Below are 21,135 nucleotides of genomic sequence, written 5' to 3' on the forward strand. Positions count from 1 at the left end.
TGCTACACAGCTGCGTCCGTATCCCTTATCCATTTGCCAAAACAAATTCTGTAAGTGTGTGATTGCATGTGTAACGCACGTATTCACGTCACTGTACCAAGGCCAGACTCGTATCAGAATGAGTTGACTGAGATAAGTATGCAGTGAAGCACCTCAAAGCATCTCCCTGGCCAGATGTCTCTATTAGCAGTAGTATTAGTTTATATTAGTCAGCCTGGACTCTGAGGCCTGGTTCTGACAAATGCATAAACCTCTGAAGAGATACTTCAGGGCCGAGCGAGGCTTGTCAAGACATGTGCCACAGACAAATGTGTGAGGTGTCTCACTGAAAGCAGTCATCACTTATTTCAAGTTCACACAGACATTGACAAGAGGGAAGTGCATTAACGGAAAATCTGCCCCACCCCCCTCATAATTTCCCCTAGGGATCAATAAAGTATTCTGATTTGTTCGCCACAGAAATAGTCCTAAATAGTTAAGAAAATTGATGATTTTATTGATGATTTTATTTTTATTATTATATTTTATTATTATACATTTAACTGTTAGTTTGCACAAGTTACACCACCAGATGACATCACCCATCCTTTCTTTGTTTCGTGAATAGCAAGGTGAAATTACAACACGTTCTCATCCCAACACGTAACACCGACACGTGACAAATCATCGGTATGTTACGCGTTCAGAGGCATGACAGCCGTTTTGAATGAATCTATACGTGTAAATGTGTTTTGCGTTGTGTTCATGAATCACTTTGGAAAACACTACCTGATAGGCTTAAGGTTAAGGTTATGGGAAGAATGCTGGAGCGTGTGTTACCACCGCGAGCGTCATTCTATTGGATTCAATTGAGAATCTGGAGGAAGTGGATGGGTACCTTTCGGGTTACTATGAGACGGATTGGGACGTGACAAATCGTCGGTATGTTATGCATTGGGAATGAGAATGCTCTGGAAATTAAGACATACAAAACCGGCACAGCTCCATAGTATTTTAATCTAGCAAATGAATGCCTGTATTTAGGCAAAATATGAATAAAATGACATATCCACTTGACCCATTTTGCAAAGCTGTGCGGACATTAACCTGCATAGAAAAAAGGCTGTATGCACTTTAACTGCTCATTTAGCTACACTCTCCAAGCAATGACACTGCGTATGTGAAATCCACGGTGCAAAATGCCACACATTTAAGAATAAGAGAATAAGAATAAGAACAACTTTATTTATCCCGAGGGAAATTCTTTTGTCATGTACATGCTCAAAGCAGCAGGAGAGACAGAGGAACAGATGAATAAGATATAAGATATACAATATATACAATAAGAATAGTGTACAGTAATATACAGTAGGATAGTGCAAGACATGGTATCGGATAACTCTAACGAAGTAATATAGATAACTATATCCTGGTGAATAAATAACTTAACTATCAGTGCAGGCGATTCTAGAAAGTGACAAAGTATTGTGCAATAGAATAAAGGGAGTAGCAGCATATGATGGGGGGATGAAAACAAATATTCAATAAGTACTCTTGGGTAATATTGCACGGTCTGGGAGGGAACAGAATAACATAGGTAATGGTCTCAGGAGAATCACCTACAGAGTGAGGAAGAGTTAAACAGTCTTATTGCCACCGGCACAAAGGATTTCCTGTGGCCGTCAGTTCTGCATTTCGGGGCAATGAGTCTTCTGCTGCGTTTGCTCCGATGGTCCATCATGGGGGCGTGCATGGGGTGGGAGGGGTTGTCCATGATAGAAAGAAGCTTTTTTAGCATTCTCCTTTCAGACACCTCCTCCAGGTTCTCGAGTCTGACACCCAGGACAGAACCAGCCTTTCTAATCAGTTTGTTCAGCCTGTTGGCATCAGCTGTCTTCACCCCACTTCCCCAGCACACAGCTGCAAAGAACACGACGCTCTCCAACACCGAGTGATAGAACATGGTCAGCATTTTCCTACCAACATTGAAGGACCTGAGCCGCCTCAGCAGGAAAAGCCGACTCTGCCCTTTTTTGAAGATAGCATTGGTGTTCTTGGTCCAGTCCAGTTTACAGTCCAAGTGTACCCCCAGGTACCAGTAGTCCTCAACGATCTCCACATCAGCCCCTCTGATGGTGACAGGGGTAGGAGGAGGAGCCTGCTTCCTAAAGTCCATAATCAGTTCCTTTGTCTTTGTGATGTTAAGTTGTAGGTGGTAGGTGATGTTAAGTGTGAATACATTTAAGTTGAGCTTTTTAATAATGTGATTAAGTATTTACTGTGGCGGTTAAAGGCAGATGCATATTTTGCAGGGATAATGTTTAACCTTGGCCAGCAGATTTGATCATTTCTGCCTGTTTTATGAGTAATGTTTATAGTACTCAGTTGGAGGTTTTTTTTTTTTTTTTAACTCCCATTCCTAGTTGATGGCATATTACGAAAAATACCACCAGAATGGACGATACGGTGGTGCAGTGGTTAGCACTGCGGCATCACATTAAGAAGGTCCTGGGTTTGGGTCTGGCAGCCTCTCTGTGCAAAGTTTGCATGTTCTCCCTGTGTCTGTGTGGGTTCTCTCCAAATACTGTGGCTCACTTCCACAGTTGGTAAAATTAATTGTGCATGGTTGTTTATCTCTTTGTGTTAGCCCTGTGACAGACTGGTGACCTGTTTAGGGTGTGCCCAGCCTTTCGGCCAATGATAAGGCAGGCTATGACACACACGTTTGCTCTTATACATAAAGACTAAAGCTGCAATCTGTGCCTGCTCCACACAGCCATGAGCAAAGGTCAAACACTGCAACATCTTGTTTTCATTGCGGCGCCTCTTGTTACAGTGCATAGTTTCAGCCTGGTTCCATTTCATTTCACTCCACCACCCTGCTCTTTCCCAACCTTCATGTAACGAGAACACTGGGAAACTGTTAAAAACTGCACCGGGGTGTGTGGGTGGCAGCATTATTATTCACTTCCCCTTGTTCTGTAAATTAAAGCTTTGGTATTGACACTAAAAACTTTTGAACTCTCTGCATTGTGAAACAGTCAATCTGCTTTCAATCCTTTGCACAAGGTTTCATTTCTTCGGAAGATGACGGACAGGAGGTGGGAGTTTCAACAAAAGCAAAAACAACTTTGCAATTGGGATCTTACAGAAACCTTATACTTTAAATTTAACAACCTTTTTGTGTGCCAGCTTTCATACTGTCAGCAGCATCTCTAACTGAACTTACAGTGCCTTACTAGAAATGAAAGTGGATAATGACCCCACAGAGAGGAGGGGGATCTGTCAAGCTATTATGATTTTAAATTCTGTGGTATGTTGAAAAAAAAAAATGAAGTCAAAGGGAGCATCAGCCGCATATTGAAGATTATTAGAATAGATGATTTACAACTATAACGTTTCCTAAAACATAATATGGACACCGCTGTGCAGAATCACTCATTTCTTTGACTATTATAATAAAGGAAATGTTATCCTTCAGCTATAAAACTTAATTGAAAGAAGTTTAAATGATTTTTGGGGGGATAACTGAAAACCCCCACTTGTTTTTGTTAACTGTAATTTCTCTTTTAAAGTCCTCTCAGTAGACTTGTGTTTTTTTTTCCATTCTAATAGAGAAAAGCAAGAGACTATATTTGACAGCTGGCCAAGAGAATATTTTATGAAGTCTCCCAGGGAGCTTTTTTTTTAAAGATTAAATATATTTTTAAGCCTCACCTCTCCTTCCCGTGTCCACGATCGTCCATTCTGGGGATATTTGACCTGGGTCTGTCTCTTCTTCTGGCCTCCATCAGCAAACTTGCACAGCAAAGGCTCTGAGGGAGCTATAGAGTGAGACAAGGACAAACACATTTATAGATTAATCACCTTATAAGTAGGAGAAAGTAAAACTATATGTTTTAGGTTAAATTTAAAAGATTACACTTAAAGACCAAGTGTTTTATGCTACAGCTTAAATAAACTAAAAATTAGTTGGGCCTGAAAGCAGCACTTCAACTCTTAGATTTATCTCAGTCACCCGTAATCCAAACATTTACACAACACTAGTTATCACCCCATCTCTTTTCAGCCCCTCCAACCATGCTTTCAAAACAGCAACGCTGACGTAGAAACAAAGCCACAGGCTAATCAACAGTGCATGCTGTGCGAGGTTCAAACACAAACCAAACAAGCATACTTAATACGCTAAATAACTCCACATACTTTGACCCATGGATAACAGACTGCAATTGTAAGTCCTCCAAAGACAATACTGTCCTTCACTGGACGAGAGAAAGAAGAAATGTTTGGTTACAAATAAGATTAACTTACAGTGACCTTCCATGTCTAAGTTCACCAAACTAAACTGAATGTGCCGTTTTATATACCCTCAAGGTTTGTGGAACAGAAGGAAGTTGTCAGATTGTGAGAGGATTATCCAAAGAAAAACTAAAAGTCTGTGTTTACTATGATTTACTTTAAAGGCGTGTCTTTAAAAATTGTTAGAAAGCAAGCGAGAGTGGACAGTTACTTCATTTTCTGGGAAATGCTTCAGAAGCCACATGTCTTAACATTAAAACATATTACCATAACACGAACCAGGACACTCAAATAAGATATCTGATGCCTTGTCTATTTAGAGGGTAAACAGACGCTAATCTGTTTTATGGCAACTGTGATGCTAGGGCATATTTCTTAGACCTGCCAGCTGCAGTTTAACCAACTGCAGACAAAAACATGTACCCTTCACAACCAGCATTTTGCTTCACATATTTGACTGGTTAAGTAAAGTCATTTTCATGACTATTTACATTGTAGATTCTCATTATGAATGAACACATACGGAGTTATGTAGTCAAAAAACAAAATAGTTTTTAGATTCTTCAAAATATCCATCCTTTGCTTTGAGCACTGCTTTGCACACTCTTGGACTGTTGTTTCTCTTCACTTGGCTGATTGGTTCTTGCCATAATCTGAATTCTAACAGTCAAATAGGGCTATCACCTGTGTACTAAGCTGACTTCCTCACAACACAACTGATGGTGCCAACCCCATTAAGGCAGCAAGAAATTCCACAAATGAACCCGGATAAGGCGCACCTGTGAAGGGAAAACCATTTCAGGTGACTACACCAAAAAACTCATTGAGAAGGCCAACAGTTTCTTTGAGGAATCTACAACATAAAACAAATTTAGAGTTATTTATTAATTTTTTCTTTGCTACATAATTCCATAAATCTTGCTTCATGTATTTAATGTCTTCAATAAGTATCTACAATGTAGAAAGTAGTAACAATAAAGAAACAACATTAAATGAGAAGGTGTGTCCAAACTTTTGGCTGGTAGTGTACACATTTAAAATATTCCATGATATAAAAGCCATTAAGCATATATTTACCTAAAGGAGACAAAGATCAAACAAGAAAAACCCGCCAACAAATACAACTGAAGTAAAGTCCTGGCAAAGGAGCAAACCCATTACTGCTGTTCACAGACTCCAAGTATTTTTTTAACCTTCATTTAACTAGGAAGTAAAATTGACATTAGCGCTATCTTTTTGTGAGATTGTCCAGGACTGACATAGGCAGATTTAACCTGGCATGTTTTTTTTTTCTCTCCCCAGTGGTGACCGAAATGAGCTCACCCACAGAAAATGTATACAAGCACAGAGGGTTGAACCCAGAACTCCAGCTCTGAGGCAACAGTGCCCAAGCATTCACTCGTGGCAATAGATTCTTAAAGTCTTAAAAATTTGCATATTATTAATGATTATGTTAATTCATCCAATTAAATCTAGGTAACTGAATGTAATTTTTTCCTTACTCTTGAAATATAGCTTTAAATATGTTCTTCAGTTACATCCATCCATACATCAATTTTCTGCTGTTTATACAGGTGCTGCAGAGGCAGAAATTTAAGCAGAGATGCACAGGCTTTCCTCTTCCCAGAAACTTCCCCCAACTCTCCTGGGGGGGAAACTGGAGCATTCCCAAGCCAAAGAGATACACTCTCTCCAGCGTATCCTGGCTCAACCCCAGGGCTTCCTCCCAGCTGGACCAGGAGTGGGCACTCCAACCTTTCTGATTGAGTACCACAGCATCACACTTATGCTTATTCTCATGCTAAGCGCTTCTTATTTGGCTGTGAAGTGCTCCAGTGCAGTGAGGTATTTGCTTCATAAAGCCAACAGAACCACAATAAAAAAAAAAGCAGAAATTAGATCCTAAGACCACCTAACCCAACACAGTCTCCACTATTGGCTGTCCTTAGACAATCTGTCCAAAAAAATTAATCCAGAAGCACCTTTGATGTGGGCAAGTACCTAAAGGCTAAGGCCAGGCCACCCGGCCAGAGTCTTGAGGTACTCCCAAGACCTGGCTCCAGAATGGGGCTCCCAGTACCCAGAGGTTTTTTTCTTTGTAAGGGTCTGGCTCATCACCTAGGACCAATATGCCTTGGGAGACTCTAGCGAGGGCATATTGCCCTTGAAAGCACTAGGAACTATTCTTCGAGGTTGCATCTCAACTTTATATCTGTTGTGTTGGCATAAAGAGCAATTTTGTCACTGTCCAAACATTTCTACATCCAACTGTAAATCTGTCACACAGCCATCACAGCATATGTACTTTCTTTCTAGAATGCAAAAACTCTGAAGTGCTATACTGCTTCAGCAGAGGCACACTGTTGGGACAAGTCATCTATTTAGCTTGTAAAGACTACTCTAAACCCTGAAACTGAATAAGTCAGATACTTTTATGCACTCTTAACCCTGAACAAGCCACATACCTTTATGCAATGCCTCTGATTTGTTACTTTAATACGTCCACAAAGTGATGTTTTGAGTCACTGATGCATCTTTGAAGAGGCTAAAAGCTGGCACTCTTATCCTATTTGGCAATAATTTCAAATGGCAAGGAAAGTCAAATCATCATCACTGTGTGTAGTATAGAAATTCTTTAAAGAAAACCAAAACAACAACAAAAAACAAACTGCAAATTGCAATATCTTGAAGCTGGTACTGACTCACACATTATGAATGCCAGAATAAACTATGCAATTATCTTGCCTACTTCAAGAAAAATATTTCTTCATCTGAGTAAAGTGAAAAATGAGAAGAGGTATTCTCAGTGGAGAAAACCATTTAGAGCTTAAAGACTGAGATGAGAGTTCTTTAGAAAGCCTGGGGCCATGACGGGCACTCTAAGGGTAATGGATATAAAGACACATTTCCATTTGATTATAACACATTTACGAGTACTTTTTCATTCAACTATGTTAACTTGATTTCTGTCCAACAGGTCACATAGCGTGGGCTTCTGTTATCATCCTTTGCTTTTCATCTTTCTGAATCAATCTGCTTCTCTTTGTCTTTTACCCGCTCTGTTTCATGCATTAAATGACCTTTACTTTGACTAAAATCACAGATAGTCACACGGATGCAACAATGGATGGACTGAGGATATTTGGGAAAAATAGAAAAGTGGAAGAAGTCAGTTCACCTACCACAGAAAGTTCAAAGTTATTTTGATTTTATGATCAAAAATTATGATCAAAAATAGTTAAAAAAATATATTTATATTTTTGATTAGACATAACTAATCAAAAATACAATCACAAATTATAAGTTATTTCTTATTAGGCATGTGTGCTGTGATTTCTATTTTTTAATGTGAAAAGCTATCTACCATTAAGACTGGCACACACTCACAATTTAAAAATAAAAGCTGCATTTGTTGTTTTTTTCCCGCTCACAGCTGTGACAGACAGAAGGCCATGCTATTGATGGCAGATAATTTGTCAAGTTTATATTTGTGATACTTTGTCTGTGTTCTCTAAAGACAAAAATGCCAGTTGATTGAAAATAATTATACATTAATTATGTGCGTTTTGAATCTTTTTTATTTTCCAGCTTTAGCACAGTTTGTTTTCTGGCACAACAGATGAAAACGAATTTCTTTTATTGTTAGAATTAGTAATTTTTTTTAAAAAAAGTAGCTAAACATGAGAATGGATAATTGTAAAGCATAGATGTCTTCACCCATAGATGTGACAGCTGGCTGCTAAAGGATGAAAAACAATCTTTTAATCTCAGAGTTTTTCTGGATTGTTTTTTCTTCATTAACTTTTCTTGATATTCCTAACAGCAACATCCAGTAAGCAAAGCAACAACATGACAACAAGATATTCCTGTGAGGTAACTACAGGAGTTGCAGTGACCTTATTTAGTTGTGTTTATTTTAAGGCCCTGAAAGCAGCACACATTATATCCACACAGACTTAAAAATGTAAAACATTTTTTGCCGTCAGCTGTTTATATACCTGATCTTATGAAATGACTCAAACATTGAACACAGGCCAGCTGCTGTGGGCCACTGTTTGCAAATGCATGTGCATCAGTAAAGTTAGACTGATTTGGCTGCATCAATGGAGCTGCTGCAGGGGTTGAATATATTAATCTGGGGAAACAAATTGGACAGTTTCAGAAGCAGTTGTTTTTGTTTTTATAGATTTTTGTTCACTTTTGCCATCTCATTGTATACCTGCAGTTTAACCCTATTAAACTCCAGGTATCATGATTTTATATTTCTGCCAAACAAACAAACAAACAAAAAATAATAATAACGAACAACACTACTATAAAACACAAATGAGATTTACTGGAACTGTGCAAACTAAGTAAATCAAATTATGTCAAAAGCCTGGATTTATACTTTTATATTTAGATTTGGCATATATTGAAACTGTATCTGCAGTATATACAGGGTGTTTTGGTCGAGAGTCGAGTTTTGCCAGGAGGTAGGTAACACTGTGCCTGGTTAATGTAGCGCAATCCATTGCCATTTCCTGATTACAGGACAGAGAGAGAGAGAGTAACACCAGAAGCAACACCCAAACATGGACAAACTGCTTCACACATGAATATCTATAAAAACAAATGCTGAACAACTATCAACGTAACAATAAAAAGATCCTAGTTATTTTTTTCCAACATGGTTTTTAATTAGAAAAAAAATATCCCCGTTGCTTCCAGTGGAGAGTCGATTTACGCCAAGCTGCTTGGCTTGTAATTTGCCCAAGGAACTTTTTATGATTTTGTGGCTGTGTCAGTGTGTGCCTGCTTGAGTGAAGGAGCACAGAGCCAATGGCGTTCGTATCATCCTGTGGACAACTGTTGACAATTTTTACATCTCATTTAAATAAGCAAATGCTCGATGCTCTTTGCAACAATGTCTACAAAATAAAGTGACATGAAACAGAAATGCAGATTTTTACTTTCCTACTTGTTATTTTAATAGGGAACAGAACATATGAATGTCCATCAGCATGTAATGATGCTGGAAGTTGGGAAAACTGCCAAACTCGCTATGCATATAACAACAACATTACGTGACAATAAGTACAGATGTAAACTGTTCAAAATGTCAAGTTAAAAGTGGTCAGCATTAAACCATAACTTGGAATAAAATTATTTTCTGATTCTAAAATTCATATAATTATGGCCATAATTAGAACCTGCAAAACAAGCAATCGCAAAACTGCGACATGGGTAACTTGCAACTGGTGGGTTGCACAAGAGGTGTATAAGGCAAAAGCATTTTACTTCCCAATAAAAAACAAATAAAATAAGCCCAAAGTTCACCAAAACGATTAGGTCCACACCAACTCGGGTCAGAAGAATAAAGGATGAGTTGTCAACATGTGTGACGTAGGCCAAAGCTTATTAGGAGAAAAACAGCAAGCACACTGTGAAGCATGTCGTTAGAAATGTTATAGTTTGGGGTTACTTTGCTGCCCGAGGAACCGGATAAATGTCTGTCACCGATTCAATTTTGAACCATGCATATCAAAGAGTACTTGAAGATAATGTTAGACTATCTGTCTGACAACTGCAGTCGAACCAAAAGTGACCCTTTCAATAGGATAATGATCCTACGAACAGCTCAAACAGATAAAATGTAAGGTTGTGGAAAGGCATACTCCAAGCATGGAATTTAAATAGAAATGTTATATAGAGGTTCAAAATAAGCACTACGTACAAGAAAAATCTCAAATATTTCACAACTGAAGGAATTTCAGAAAGCTGCTGCCTGAGCAAACGGCTACAAGAAAATATTATGAATTATTAATCTTATAAAGGGGGCAATACTGGCTTATGAGGGCCAGGGGATACTCACTGTTCCACAAGAGAATATTTATTCATTTAGTGCAAGTTATTAACAAAGGCTGTCCATGGATGTACTGATGTATTTTTTTTTTTAAATACGGTAAGCACAAATTTGTAAAACTGGACTCGCAAACCAGAATTTCAATGGAGCACCAAGTTTAAAGGATTGTCACTGGCTATTAATAAATCAATGTCTTACCTCCAAAAAAGTTACGTGGGTCTCTTATCATTTCTAATCTGTAAGTGACTGTGGTAAGATGCACACAGCAAATATAGCAAAATGAATGACTTACTGCCCCTACCAGTACTCAAGTGTGTAGCACTAGAATATACAATATAAAAAAGCCAAAGAAATGTAAATCACTGTATTATCAACACACTATATAAAAAAATGAAGAAAATATGAAATTGTAATATTCTAATGTACTAGTTTCAGGACACGCCTGAATGAGCAGAATTATGACATCGTGCATTTCTCTTGGGGTGGAAGAAATATGCACAATACACTTTGCAAATCATTTTATATTCATTCACAAGCATAACCTGACAAGTCATAAATAGCGAAGATGATAATGACAATAATGAATGTTATTTATTCCAGGGAGGTGAATGTAGCCGCCACTCAGTCAGGGGTCAACAAGTGCAATACATCAAGAGACAAGATTACCTGTAGGAAAAGCAAATAAAAGTGGTGCACCACATTAATTATTCAGCTTGCTTTCACAGCTTCGTTTCCACAATCTGTTGTATTTCACAAGGGTGCTTTAAAAGAAAGGAGGACATTTTTAATTGCTAGTTTGACCCCTAATGTTCACACTCCTCGCTCTTTAAGACACAACGTGACGAATTTATGATGAATTTGGGTACAGCTGTGTCAGATCCTTTTGGGCATATCAAATTACCCAACACTGTCATAAACAAATGTTTGGATATTTGGTTTAGATTGTTATCTTATTTATTTATTTATTTATTTATTTTTTTAACAGGACATGGGGGTGATGCAATAAAATGCAATTCAAATCCATTGGCAAAAAAAAAAAAAAATGTAGTAATTGCTGAATTCAGGAGTAACTTGAAGCCCCTTAACCAAAACAACAACATTCTTTTTTCTTAAGGCTTTTTTCCTTGTAAGCATAAAGCAGGCAGATAGAAGAAATATAGTTTTGTGTGAGAAATCTCAGCTCAATTTCTTAAGTTTCAGGGGGAGGCATGAATGACTAATTAGAATCTGTGTAGGAGCAGTTACTTGCCCCAGCAATTTAAGAAACCACCGAGAAAAATCCCTTGTAGCTGGTTAGTAGAGCTATCATTTAAATAACTACATGGTCAAATCCCTCCCTTATACTGTTACTACTACTAACAACAATAGTAATCAATTCATTTTCTTATGTTTATAAATTCAGGATTGCAGTGTAGCTGAAGCTGAGCTGTGGGCCGAGAGGAGGCATACGCACCGGATAGGTCACCAGACTTTGTCTCTCAAAAGTGTAATATTTCCAATGGGTCATATACATACATACGCACACGCACACACACACACACACACACACACTTACTTCACCTAACACAAATATCTTTGGACTGTAGGAGGGAGCCAGAGTACCTGGAAGAAACCCAACCATGTAAACTCCATAAAGAAAGGTCACAGCTGGCTAGTGGATTCGATCCCAGTACTTTGTTGGTTGGAGGCATGTTTTATATATTTTTACTGTCCATCTTACGGGTTAAACTACACTACATGGACAAAAAAAGGACAGAACCACCTACAATACATATTACACCTACAGGAGCTGCTCGTCCATTGAAACTCTGAAGCTCCCTGCACACACTGGGTTTTTTTTGTTGTTGTTAATCTTGATGGCAGCTGTGGTGGTTTGAAGCACTGGTGACTTTCACACACTAAGCACCTCAGCACTTGGTAATCGTGTAACTCTACGTTTTGTGCCACTTTGTGACTAAGCTGCTGTAGTTCCTAAACACTTTAACATAGCACTTACACCACTTAAAATTGATTATGCAATAAGAGAAGAAATGTCACAATTTTATTGCAGCAGTGCCATCCTCTTTCAATACCACACTTATATTCAGTGACCCATTCTTTCAAAAATGCTTGTAAAAGCAGACTGCACTGGTAGGGGTTTGAGTCTGTAACCATGTAAAAACAACTGAATTAAGAGCTAAAGCCCATTACTTTTATCCATACAGTCTGCTATCAGTAAAAAAGTCATAGATCTTTTTCTTTTAATTAAAAGAGTTTTTACTATGAGCAGCAAGACAAGAGTTGTGTGTTATTTTGAACAAAATTAAATTATTTGATTTGTCAACTTTTAGGGTTGTTACATTTATCCTTTGTTTTTGCTTTATTGTCATTCTGAGGTGATTCTCACCTTCATCCGTCTGAACAATGTGCAAACTAAACTACTCAACAACCAAAACTAAAAGGACCCAGCCACCCACACGCTGAGCTACTATGATTTGTGTGTTGTTGTGTCAGTGCATGTTTGTTTTACTAGAACTCAGTGTTACTAAGCAAGTACCTGCCAGGAGCTACATGATAAGGGAAAGTAATTATAGGGGAAAGGGAAACATTACAGTGGTCAGAAGATACAAGTGCATGTTCACACTCACACACCGGGGATTTATTTGTACTCATTAGTTAAGACTTGCAGCAGCAATCATCGTGCAATTGTTTGACTAGTTTTATTCTGTTAAATACAACCACTGCAACATGTTATCCATCCAATGCAAAAACACATGACACAAGGAAAAAAATGGCAACAAAATGTCAGAAACATATAGTGCATGAATAATAAAAATAAAAATAATCGCCTCTTAAACCTAATAACATAAGTCTTTCACATCACTAACTCTTCTGTGCAGAATTGTTTGAATTCAGCCACAGTGAAAAGTTTGAGTATTAACTGCCTGTTTAAGTTCATACCACAGCATCTCAGTAGGATGTAAGTCCAGCCTTTGACTAGGCCACTCTAAAACCTTTGGTGTATTTTGGATCAGCGTTCCTCCTATATAAGGGACGCTGTGCATGAGTTTCAGGATACAAACCAGACATTTTCTGCCACTCAGGGGCATGGTCCAAGGTTTCTCCATTTTGGGATAAACCAACTGTGGTTTGCTGAAGACTCAAAGCCTTAGAAATGGCTTTGTTACCCTTTCCAGAGTGATAGAAGTCAATGAGTCTCTGGGTTTCTTCAGTTTCTTTACATCGAGGTGTTGCTTTTTGAGATCTTTTACCCCCTTTGTCAAAATTCTTTTTACGTGGTTTCTTGATTTATCATAATTCATGTTTTAAGGGGTTTGTTTGCTGATCTGACATGTTTAAGTTTAAAAAAATATACAAAAGTATAAGACATGAAGCGCTTTTTCACAGCACTGAATGTGCATGCCTGATTGCATCTGTATTTAGGTGAATGCAGTGGGGTTGAAAAAAAAAAAAAGTCTTTTATTGATCTGAAATAAAGTTTTCAATCTGTGGCATTTTATGTTCAGCCAACAGGACTTGTTCATAGGTAAAAAGGTGGGTGGCTTGTACTGTGAACAGTGAATCACATACTGTTACCAGTTGCTGAAGCTGTGGGATATTGCAAACTGCGGTAGGGCACTAAAGAAACTGTTCAAACTCCAGCAGGGCAAACATACATTTATTTCAGCTCTGGCTAGAGGGACACATGGGAAGAAAAAAGGAGGGAAAGAAAAGTATGAGGGAGGATGAAAGGTTATTCTCGATATACCTGGTTAAGTGCAGAAAAAATTATATTGATCTTAGCTTTGATGCTTCCAAGCAACACACCAATCTTTAGGCAAGTAGAAAGACTTAGCTTATGAAGACAATAAAGGGTCTATTATGAGTGGGAACAAATCCTTCAAATGGGAAAAATTTCATTTAAAATAAAATCCAATCCATTAGCAAATATAGGAAGTCACTCAGTTGGAAAATGGGATCCAATCCCCAAATGTGGCTAAATGAAGAATCCACGAGAGGCTGAAACAAGAAGTATGTATTTGTAACACTGTTACCAAATTGCAAAAACAGCCAGGTAGGTCAAACAAGGTAGGAAAAAAAGTGACGGAGGGTTCAATAAATGTTCAATAACACAAACAACCGAATGGATTCAAAATGAAAGGAGAAAAAAAAAAAAAGAATAGAAAGGGATGTTACCTCCACTGTCATAAACATTAACAGACATAGGGAACAAAATGTGAATGTATTCAACTTACTAATAAACAGCCTTTTAGTCACATAAGAATAAAATGTATTGAGGCTGAGATGTATTTAATGAGGCATTATGCAAAGATGGAAGCAAATATTTTGCCTCTTTACAGAATTTTCAGAACCTGATGGCATCATTGTTATTTGGTCTCCGTTTCAAAAGCAGCACATTTTTACACCCATACTTGTGTCTGAGTGTTAAATAGTGCCTTGAAAAAAAACATATGTAAGATTACAAGTCTCACAGTGCAGTACTTCCACACAATCTTTTTCTCAGTAAAGCATCATTCAGTTTTTCCTCTATTATCAGGAACATCAAATAAAATTCAGTTTCCATTTATGAAAGCATTGAGCCGCTTCACCAGTGAATAGGGACTTAATGCCTCATGATCTTACGAGACATTTAAGGCTCCATGCATTTTTAAAGCTCTCTGATTATTATAAAAACTACTGAATGATAACATGCCAGCTCTGAGATTTGGATTTGGTTCATTCTTGTCCCGTTTGTCTTACCATTAAAGGAAGGCAGGGAAAATAGAGCTATTAAAACTACAACAGTATATGCCATATCAAACAGTGCCAGAGGAAGACACACAGAAGGATGAGATAAGGAGGGAAAAGGGGGGGGGGGGGGGGGGGGTGACCACTGAGTGAAGAAGAAATGTCACTGAACCAGTACAAATAGTGAGCCATTAGGATGTGAACAGTGTGTTGAGAGGAGACAAAAGTAAATAAGCAAGTAAAACGCAGAAAAAAGCTACTTTCCTCTAATATGTACATTAATAATACTGAAATCTCTATTTTTGACCACAGAGAAATTAAATACATTAAGATTTTCTCTCCTTAAATAGCAAAAGAGAAAAGACTTCACAGCTGAAACCAAAGGAAACTTATTTTGTGTTTGAAGTCAACTTTCAAATGGTCTTCAGATTTCTTTACATTTATCTTTTGTTTGTTAAGCACTGATTTTAAATTTGTCAACAACTATTAAAGTTTAATCAAGCTTTAATATAAATGGATAAGGAAGAAGAAGAAGTAGAAACAGAATAATGTTTTCACCTCACAGTATGGGGACATAACATTATCAAATGTATACATACAGCAAACACTCCTACTGTCTGTACTTAATTTACACTTAATGGTGTCTTAATGGTGTGGTTCCCTACTCCATAATAACTGGGAGAGATCCTTGAGATCAACCACAAGCTTCAAACCAAGGATCCTCTTCCTGTGAGGTGATAGTGCTTAACACTACATCCCTGTGTCTTCTCTGGTAAAATAACAATTAATTAAAATTCTAAATGAAATGTAAATAGAGCGAGATAAAGTATAAACAAAATAAAATAGGACGAGTCAAAAATCAATGAACTTTATGGTAAAACGGGCTGACAGAAGTCCTGGTCATGTGATCAACGTAAGCATTCATTCTGAAGCTTAAGAGTTAAATATTACTGTTGGCTGTCTGTACCTCAGTCTAAGAAGCAGAGACTGTGGCATGAATCAGAGAAACTCAGGCAAAAATCCACAAACATCCTCGTTCAGTGACATGCATGCATGCATATTGTTGACTACACTGCACCAGCATAGATGGTTTAACCTTTGATAACATTTTTTAAGGCAACAAATATAAGTAATAAGCAGACAAACAACAAAACAAAGTACAAAGGCCTGTCATAATGTCACAGCAGCATCTTTGGAAATGTTACAGACTGTCAGTGACACACAGAACCAGTGACATAAATCTACAAAACCTGGCTCTGGAGAGACACTTTTGTTCTTAAGTATTAAACGAATAAGCACAGTATGTGTGTCAAAGTCTTTTGTGGATGAGTACACAGGCGGACGGGTTCTCCCAATTTCAGCAGTGTGGGAGTGCAGTAAAATTTAAGCAGTCTATACACATCCAAACACATGCGCGCACACACACAGACAACAGATGTATAAAACGAGTAAACGGAGTAGATAACCCTGGCAACAACAAGCAATACATCTCTTTCAGCGTAGAGGTCAGTGACTTGGTGGACTTAGCAACTGTATTTGAATGCAAGACTGTAAACTAAGAGCTGACTATGAACTCAAAGTGTACAATCACCTTGTAAAAGCTGATACGTTCCACTGCAGTATTTACTTTCCTTCTTGTCTTGGTGCTTTACTGCTTAGGAATTAGACTCATTTTTATACATAGTCCTGTTTACAGGGGCTCAAAAGTAGACAATCTCACAATTTTAAATACTTTAAAAAGACTATTTTTAATATTGGATAAAACTGTATGAATAATACTTTTTAAAAAGATTTGTTAAACTGATCTAAGATTGTTGATCACACATATTTCAAAAGAAATTGATTCATCATGTTGACATACAGTGAATCAAAAATTATAATATCACCTAAGAGATATTGATTAGATTGATTAGAGTTCTTCTCCCTAAAGAACTTTTTTTGACTCTTACAGATATGTTGTTGACTTACAGACCTATCTAGCAGTGGACCAAGACGTTATCACACATTCACCAACAGGGGACTGCTGAGCAAACAGAGGACATCATCTCCTTCCCTTCTTGCACATGCCATAAATCACGCTAAAAATCACGCTGAAACCCTCTGGTGACGTTTTAATTTTGGCCAGGAGGAGACCGGCAGGTGTGTGAATGTTAAAGAGTATGCACAGCAGTGCCTCTATAGGCTGGAGAAGCTGGATTTTAATGACCCGCTCATAGACATTGTTTATTCATACATATTTTGTTTGAATGGGTATCTGCCCCAGGGAGGCTATGAGACCCCAGAGCTGATATTTAACAGGCTGCTTAGTAAGGGGAGACAGAATTTTTGTGCATGGTTAGATATTATCTTTTTGTAACAAAGTATAAAGGATCAACTTCAGTCTATGGCTCAACTAGTATTAAAATAAATGAGCTAATCAGAATACAGACAAAAAAGGTCTTAAAATAAAAAAAATTACAAGGAAAAGAAACTCAGGAGCAAAAAAACAGAACAGACATACTGACAGAAAAATTCTAACATACATTCACAAGTCATCAAGGAAAGAACTTAAAAGAAGTCAATTCAATTCATCCAAAAATCGTTGTCTAAATTGAGGCTAAAAACTTGGTGAACTTTATAGTAACATTGCATAAGAGAGAGGAACATAGGCATAGTTCCTGATGAAGTTAGCGACGCACTTAAGTTCAGTCCCACAGACTTGGGTGTTATACTGGATTATTAATTTGAGCAGCCCCTTTCACTTTGTGCATGATAATTTTATCCATAGTTAGCATGAAAATGCTTCATGTTACTCAAATATGCATCAATACACACTGAAGTATCATTAAATATATTGTAATTTGTCACATTAAATGTGGGCAAAAGTTAATAAATGCATAAATTATTAACATAATAATCCGTTGTGGGATTCCTCTTTGCAGCTTTGATTAAATGGACCGAGGCAACAATCTATAACAGTGACTGCTTTGACAGTATATAATCTGAAAAAAGTGATCTCAGCTTCGCCATGGAAACCAACTTGTGAAGTCTTGTGATTTTCACTGTATTAATTATTCTTATATGAAGAGCTATGATTTTATTTTTCTGTCAAAGACGGACAGAGGCTGCAGACAGAAGGAGGAATGGATACATCTTTCATTTGGTATAAAATTGCATAACTATAGCACACAATACACAGTGCATGTGTGTGTCGTACCGCCAGAGCACAAATCCCTCTGTCTTTGAATTCCCTTTAGTACACCATACCTTATCTTTCTGTATCTTAATCTTGTCTCTGAGCTTTTTTCCCTTCAAATGCCGTGACATCCTCAGTCAAATCCTGATCATTTTCTTTCTCCTCTTTTTTCATGTCACCCATCTATCTAGTGATATCCCTCCACCCCACCCTTTTCAAATGTCTTCAGCTCAGAGTTAAAAAGGCATCAAGTTTTTGCTGTTTATTGAGGGAAAATGTGGAGACAGATTGTTTGCCTTGGGAGATGCCTGTCTGATGTTTGTACATGTGCCTCATTGCGTGTGTGCCTCAGTCTGCATCTTGTTCAGAGAAAGAATTAATCACTCACATCTTCCTGCTAAATAAGCTCAAGGAGGTTCAACGAGTGGTGGAGAAAAAACAGGAGGGAGAGAAGATAATTAGAGAAGATGCTTTATCAGTTGCATTGACCCTGGGTTGGATGTAGACTGACATTGTAATACCAAAAGGTGGATACATCTATAGCGCGACTGCAACTGATAAAACCTGCCATAAATTCATGAAAAACTGCTGAAAAATTCAAATTCCATAACGCTGACTTTGATTACAAAAATGTGACCACACAACTTTGTCAGCTTTCTGACTCAGTTCTTTTCTCAACAACACACATTGAAATTTTATCAAAGATGGATAACGTTCAGAGTCTACGGGCAGGATTTGTAATTCTGATTACGTCTCAGAGTGACACCTACCAGTCATGCCTGGAGGGGTTTTCAAAAATTTCCCATTGAAATTTTGAATCACCACATCACACTTCTCTGTTGACTCCATCCTGGGATAAAGAAAAATAAAGGAGGAACTTCAGGACAATTGCTACAAAATACAGAAGCTACAATTCTGCTTAGTTCAACATGCACAAAAGGTACTGAGGTTCTTTAAAAGTAATCCATCCAGATATAAGTGCAGTCTTGTAAGTGCCTTCTGGTTTATGCATCTTGGTTATCTATGAATGCCTGAGAAAAAGGCCTTAGGTAGGACTGTGCATGCCTGTGTGTTTGTGTGTCTGTTTTCTATGGGGTTTCCTCTCCTTTGTCCCAGTTTAAAAGCTCCATTCAGTCTGATCTGTTGTGTGTCATGTCCTCTTTGTCTGCCCCTATTCAGCTCTGCTCACCCAATCACAGCTCAATGACTAATTGCCTGCTTGGCAAGCAAAAGCCAGTGTGTCAGTCTGTGTGTGTGTGGAGAACAGCAAAACGGTGACGGTGACTGAAGAGTTAGAGGCTGTATGTGTGTTCGGGATGTGAACACGCATGCCGGTGTGGGTCATGGGTTTTGTTGATGTGGCCAGTGACCCTGAATGTAGCTGACTTCATTCTAATCACTGACACACTCTAGGATGCAACTGAGAAGGCCCCCCCTCCTTATACACATACATTCAAAGTGGGCCAAAGGTGCAGGAAAATGGATTTGTATCTGTACAGCTAAAATACCTTCAGGTGCAAATTGAAGCGAATCAGCTTAGGATCACATTGTAATTATCTTAAAGAATGTGGATTATAGTAATTATATTAACGATTTTTTTTAATTATGTGCCCAATATGTAATCATAACAATCAGAATAAACATATGGTCGATAATTCACAAGTGATTCTTTTTCCTCAGTGACCTTTAAGGCAGTGCAGTAATATCTAATATTTAAAAAAATAAAATAATATCAAAGCTAGTAGTGGAAAGCATAATCTCAGTAACTCAAGAATCCCAAGTATCCCGCGGTACCTGGCAAAGCCAACTCCTCTGCTAAGGCCATTGGCATCCCTCAGTATCCGCGTGGAAATGACGTGACCAAAAGGCTTCAGCATGTTCTCCAACTCCTGCTCATCCATCGACACAGGCAGGTTAGATATGTAAAGATTGGTGGGGTCCTGCTCCTGTTGCTGTGGAGAGAGAGAGGCAGAGGGTGAGCAATCAGTGTCAATTCAAACCAGAAAAGAGCAGATGCATCTGTTCTACAGTAATGTGCAAAGGACTTGAGCCACCTCTCGTTTCATCATATTTTGCTTCCGAGGAGGCAGATGTTCTTGTCATTTTTAAAGTGGTCTTGAGCAACAGGGCTTTCTTGAGGGTATTTCAAAGTTACAAAAGTGGACAATGGCTGTTGTTTCACAAATTTTCAGTCCAGTCCTTGTACTTCACCTTTTCTTAGGAATTTTTTTAAGCCACTTATAACTGACATATGAATATGAATGAAAGCATAAAAAAGGAATCCAGCTAAACAAGTGAGCCAGTGTTGTGTCTTCTGTCTACATGTAACAGGCAACTTGGCAAAGAACCACTTTTAAATTGTAAGTTTAGGCACTTGTCTGGTAGCAGCCTGCTGCAATAAATACAATGGTACCCTTTGTTTAGTGGAGTATATGGTAACAGTTTGAAGGGCATAAAACTGTATTTTTGCACCAACAAGGTGATTCCCAAAGAGCTATTACATGCAAATTTATCATCTATTAGCATGGTGTGCAATGTGTGCTCAAAAAAACAAAACAAAACAAAACAAAAACAGAATCTGAGGAAACTGGACAATTGGAGGAAGTCATGTCCTTAAGAAATAGAAACAAAATCCAGGACCTTAAGGTAATCCTCAACTGTTCACTGAGGACTCATCAGAAATTGTGTCAGTGCAAGGAGCCATTTTTAAAGAAGGGAAACAGAGAAAAATCTGAGGTGTGCCAAATCATCACTCCACTGGACAGAAAGTCAGTGACAGGCCTTATGTCGTCAGTATGTACAGAGGTGAGAGGGGTACAACGGTGAGTGTCTCCATTCCAGCTAGTGGTGTCGAGGGCTTGTCGAAAGTAATGGAATTATGAACACAGAAAGGTACAGCCAGATTTTGATACAGTACCATCCAGAAATTGGCAGTGGCTTCAGTTTTTAGCATAAAAATGATCTCAAACTCACTGCCGATGCAGCAAAATCAGATTTAAACACACACACTCTATATCAGTCATGGATTGGCCTGTGCAGAGCCATACCAAATATTGACTTTCAAGCTTGTCACAATTTTACATAGTTTTTCCTCATATACTGTCTGTTT

At 38.1% G+C, this 21,135-nt stretch overlaps 1 protein-coding gene across 7 annotated transcripts in view; it reads right to left on the reverse strand.

Annotated features, from left to right (window-relative positions):
• rbms3 (RNA binding motif, single stranded interacting protein) overlaps window positions 1-21,135 on the reverse strand; it is a 157,034-nt gene that overhangs the window by 18,594 nt on the left and 117,305 nt on the right. For all 7 annotated transcript variants that reach the window (XM_019364888.2, XM_019364887.2, XM_013270446.3 and 4 more), the window contains 3 exons: window positions 19,821-19,978; window positions 18,797-18,876; window positions 3,697-3,803 (listed from right to left, as the gene is read on the reverse strand). In XM_019364888.2, the coding sequence (XP_019220433.1) occupies window positions 3,697-3,803; window positions 18,797-18,876; window positions 19,821-19,978 (345 nt within the window). The remainder of the gene's footprint in view (window positions 1-3,696; window positions 3,804-18,796; window positions 18,877-19,820; window positions 19,979-21,135) is intronic.

This window comes from Oreochromis niloticus, linkage group LG11 (assembly GCF_001858045.2).
Source record: "Oreochromis niloticus isolate F11D_XX linkage group LG11, O_niloticus_UMD_NMBU, whole genome shotgun sequence".
NCBI lineage: Eukaryota > Metazoa > Chordata > Actinopteri > Cichliformes > Cichlidae > Oreochromis > Oreochromis niloticus.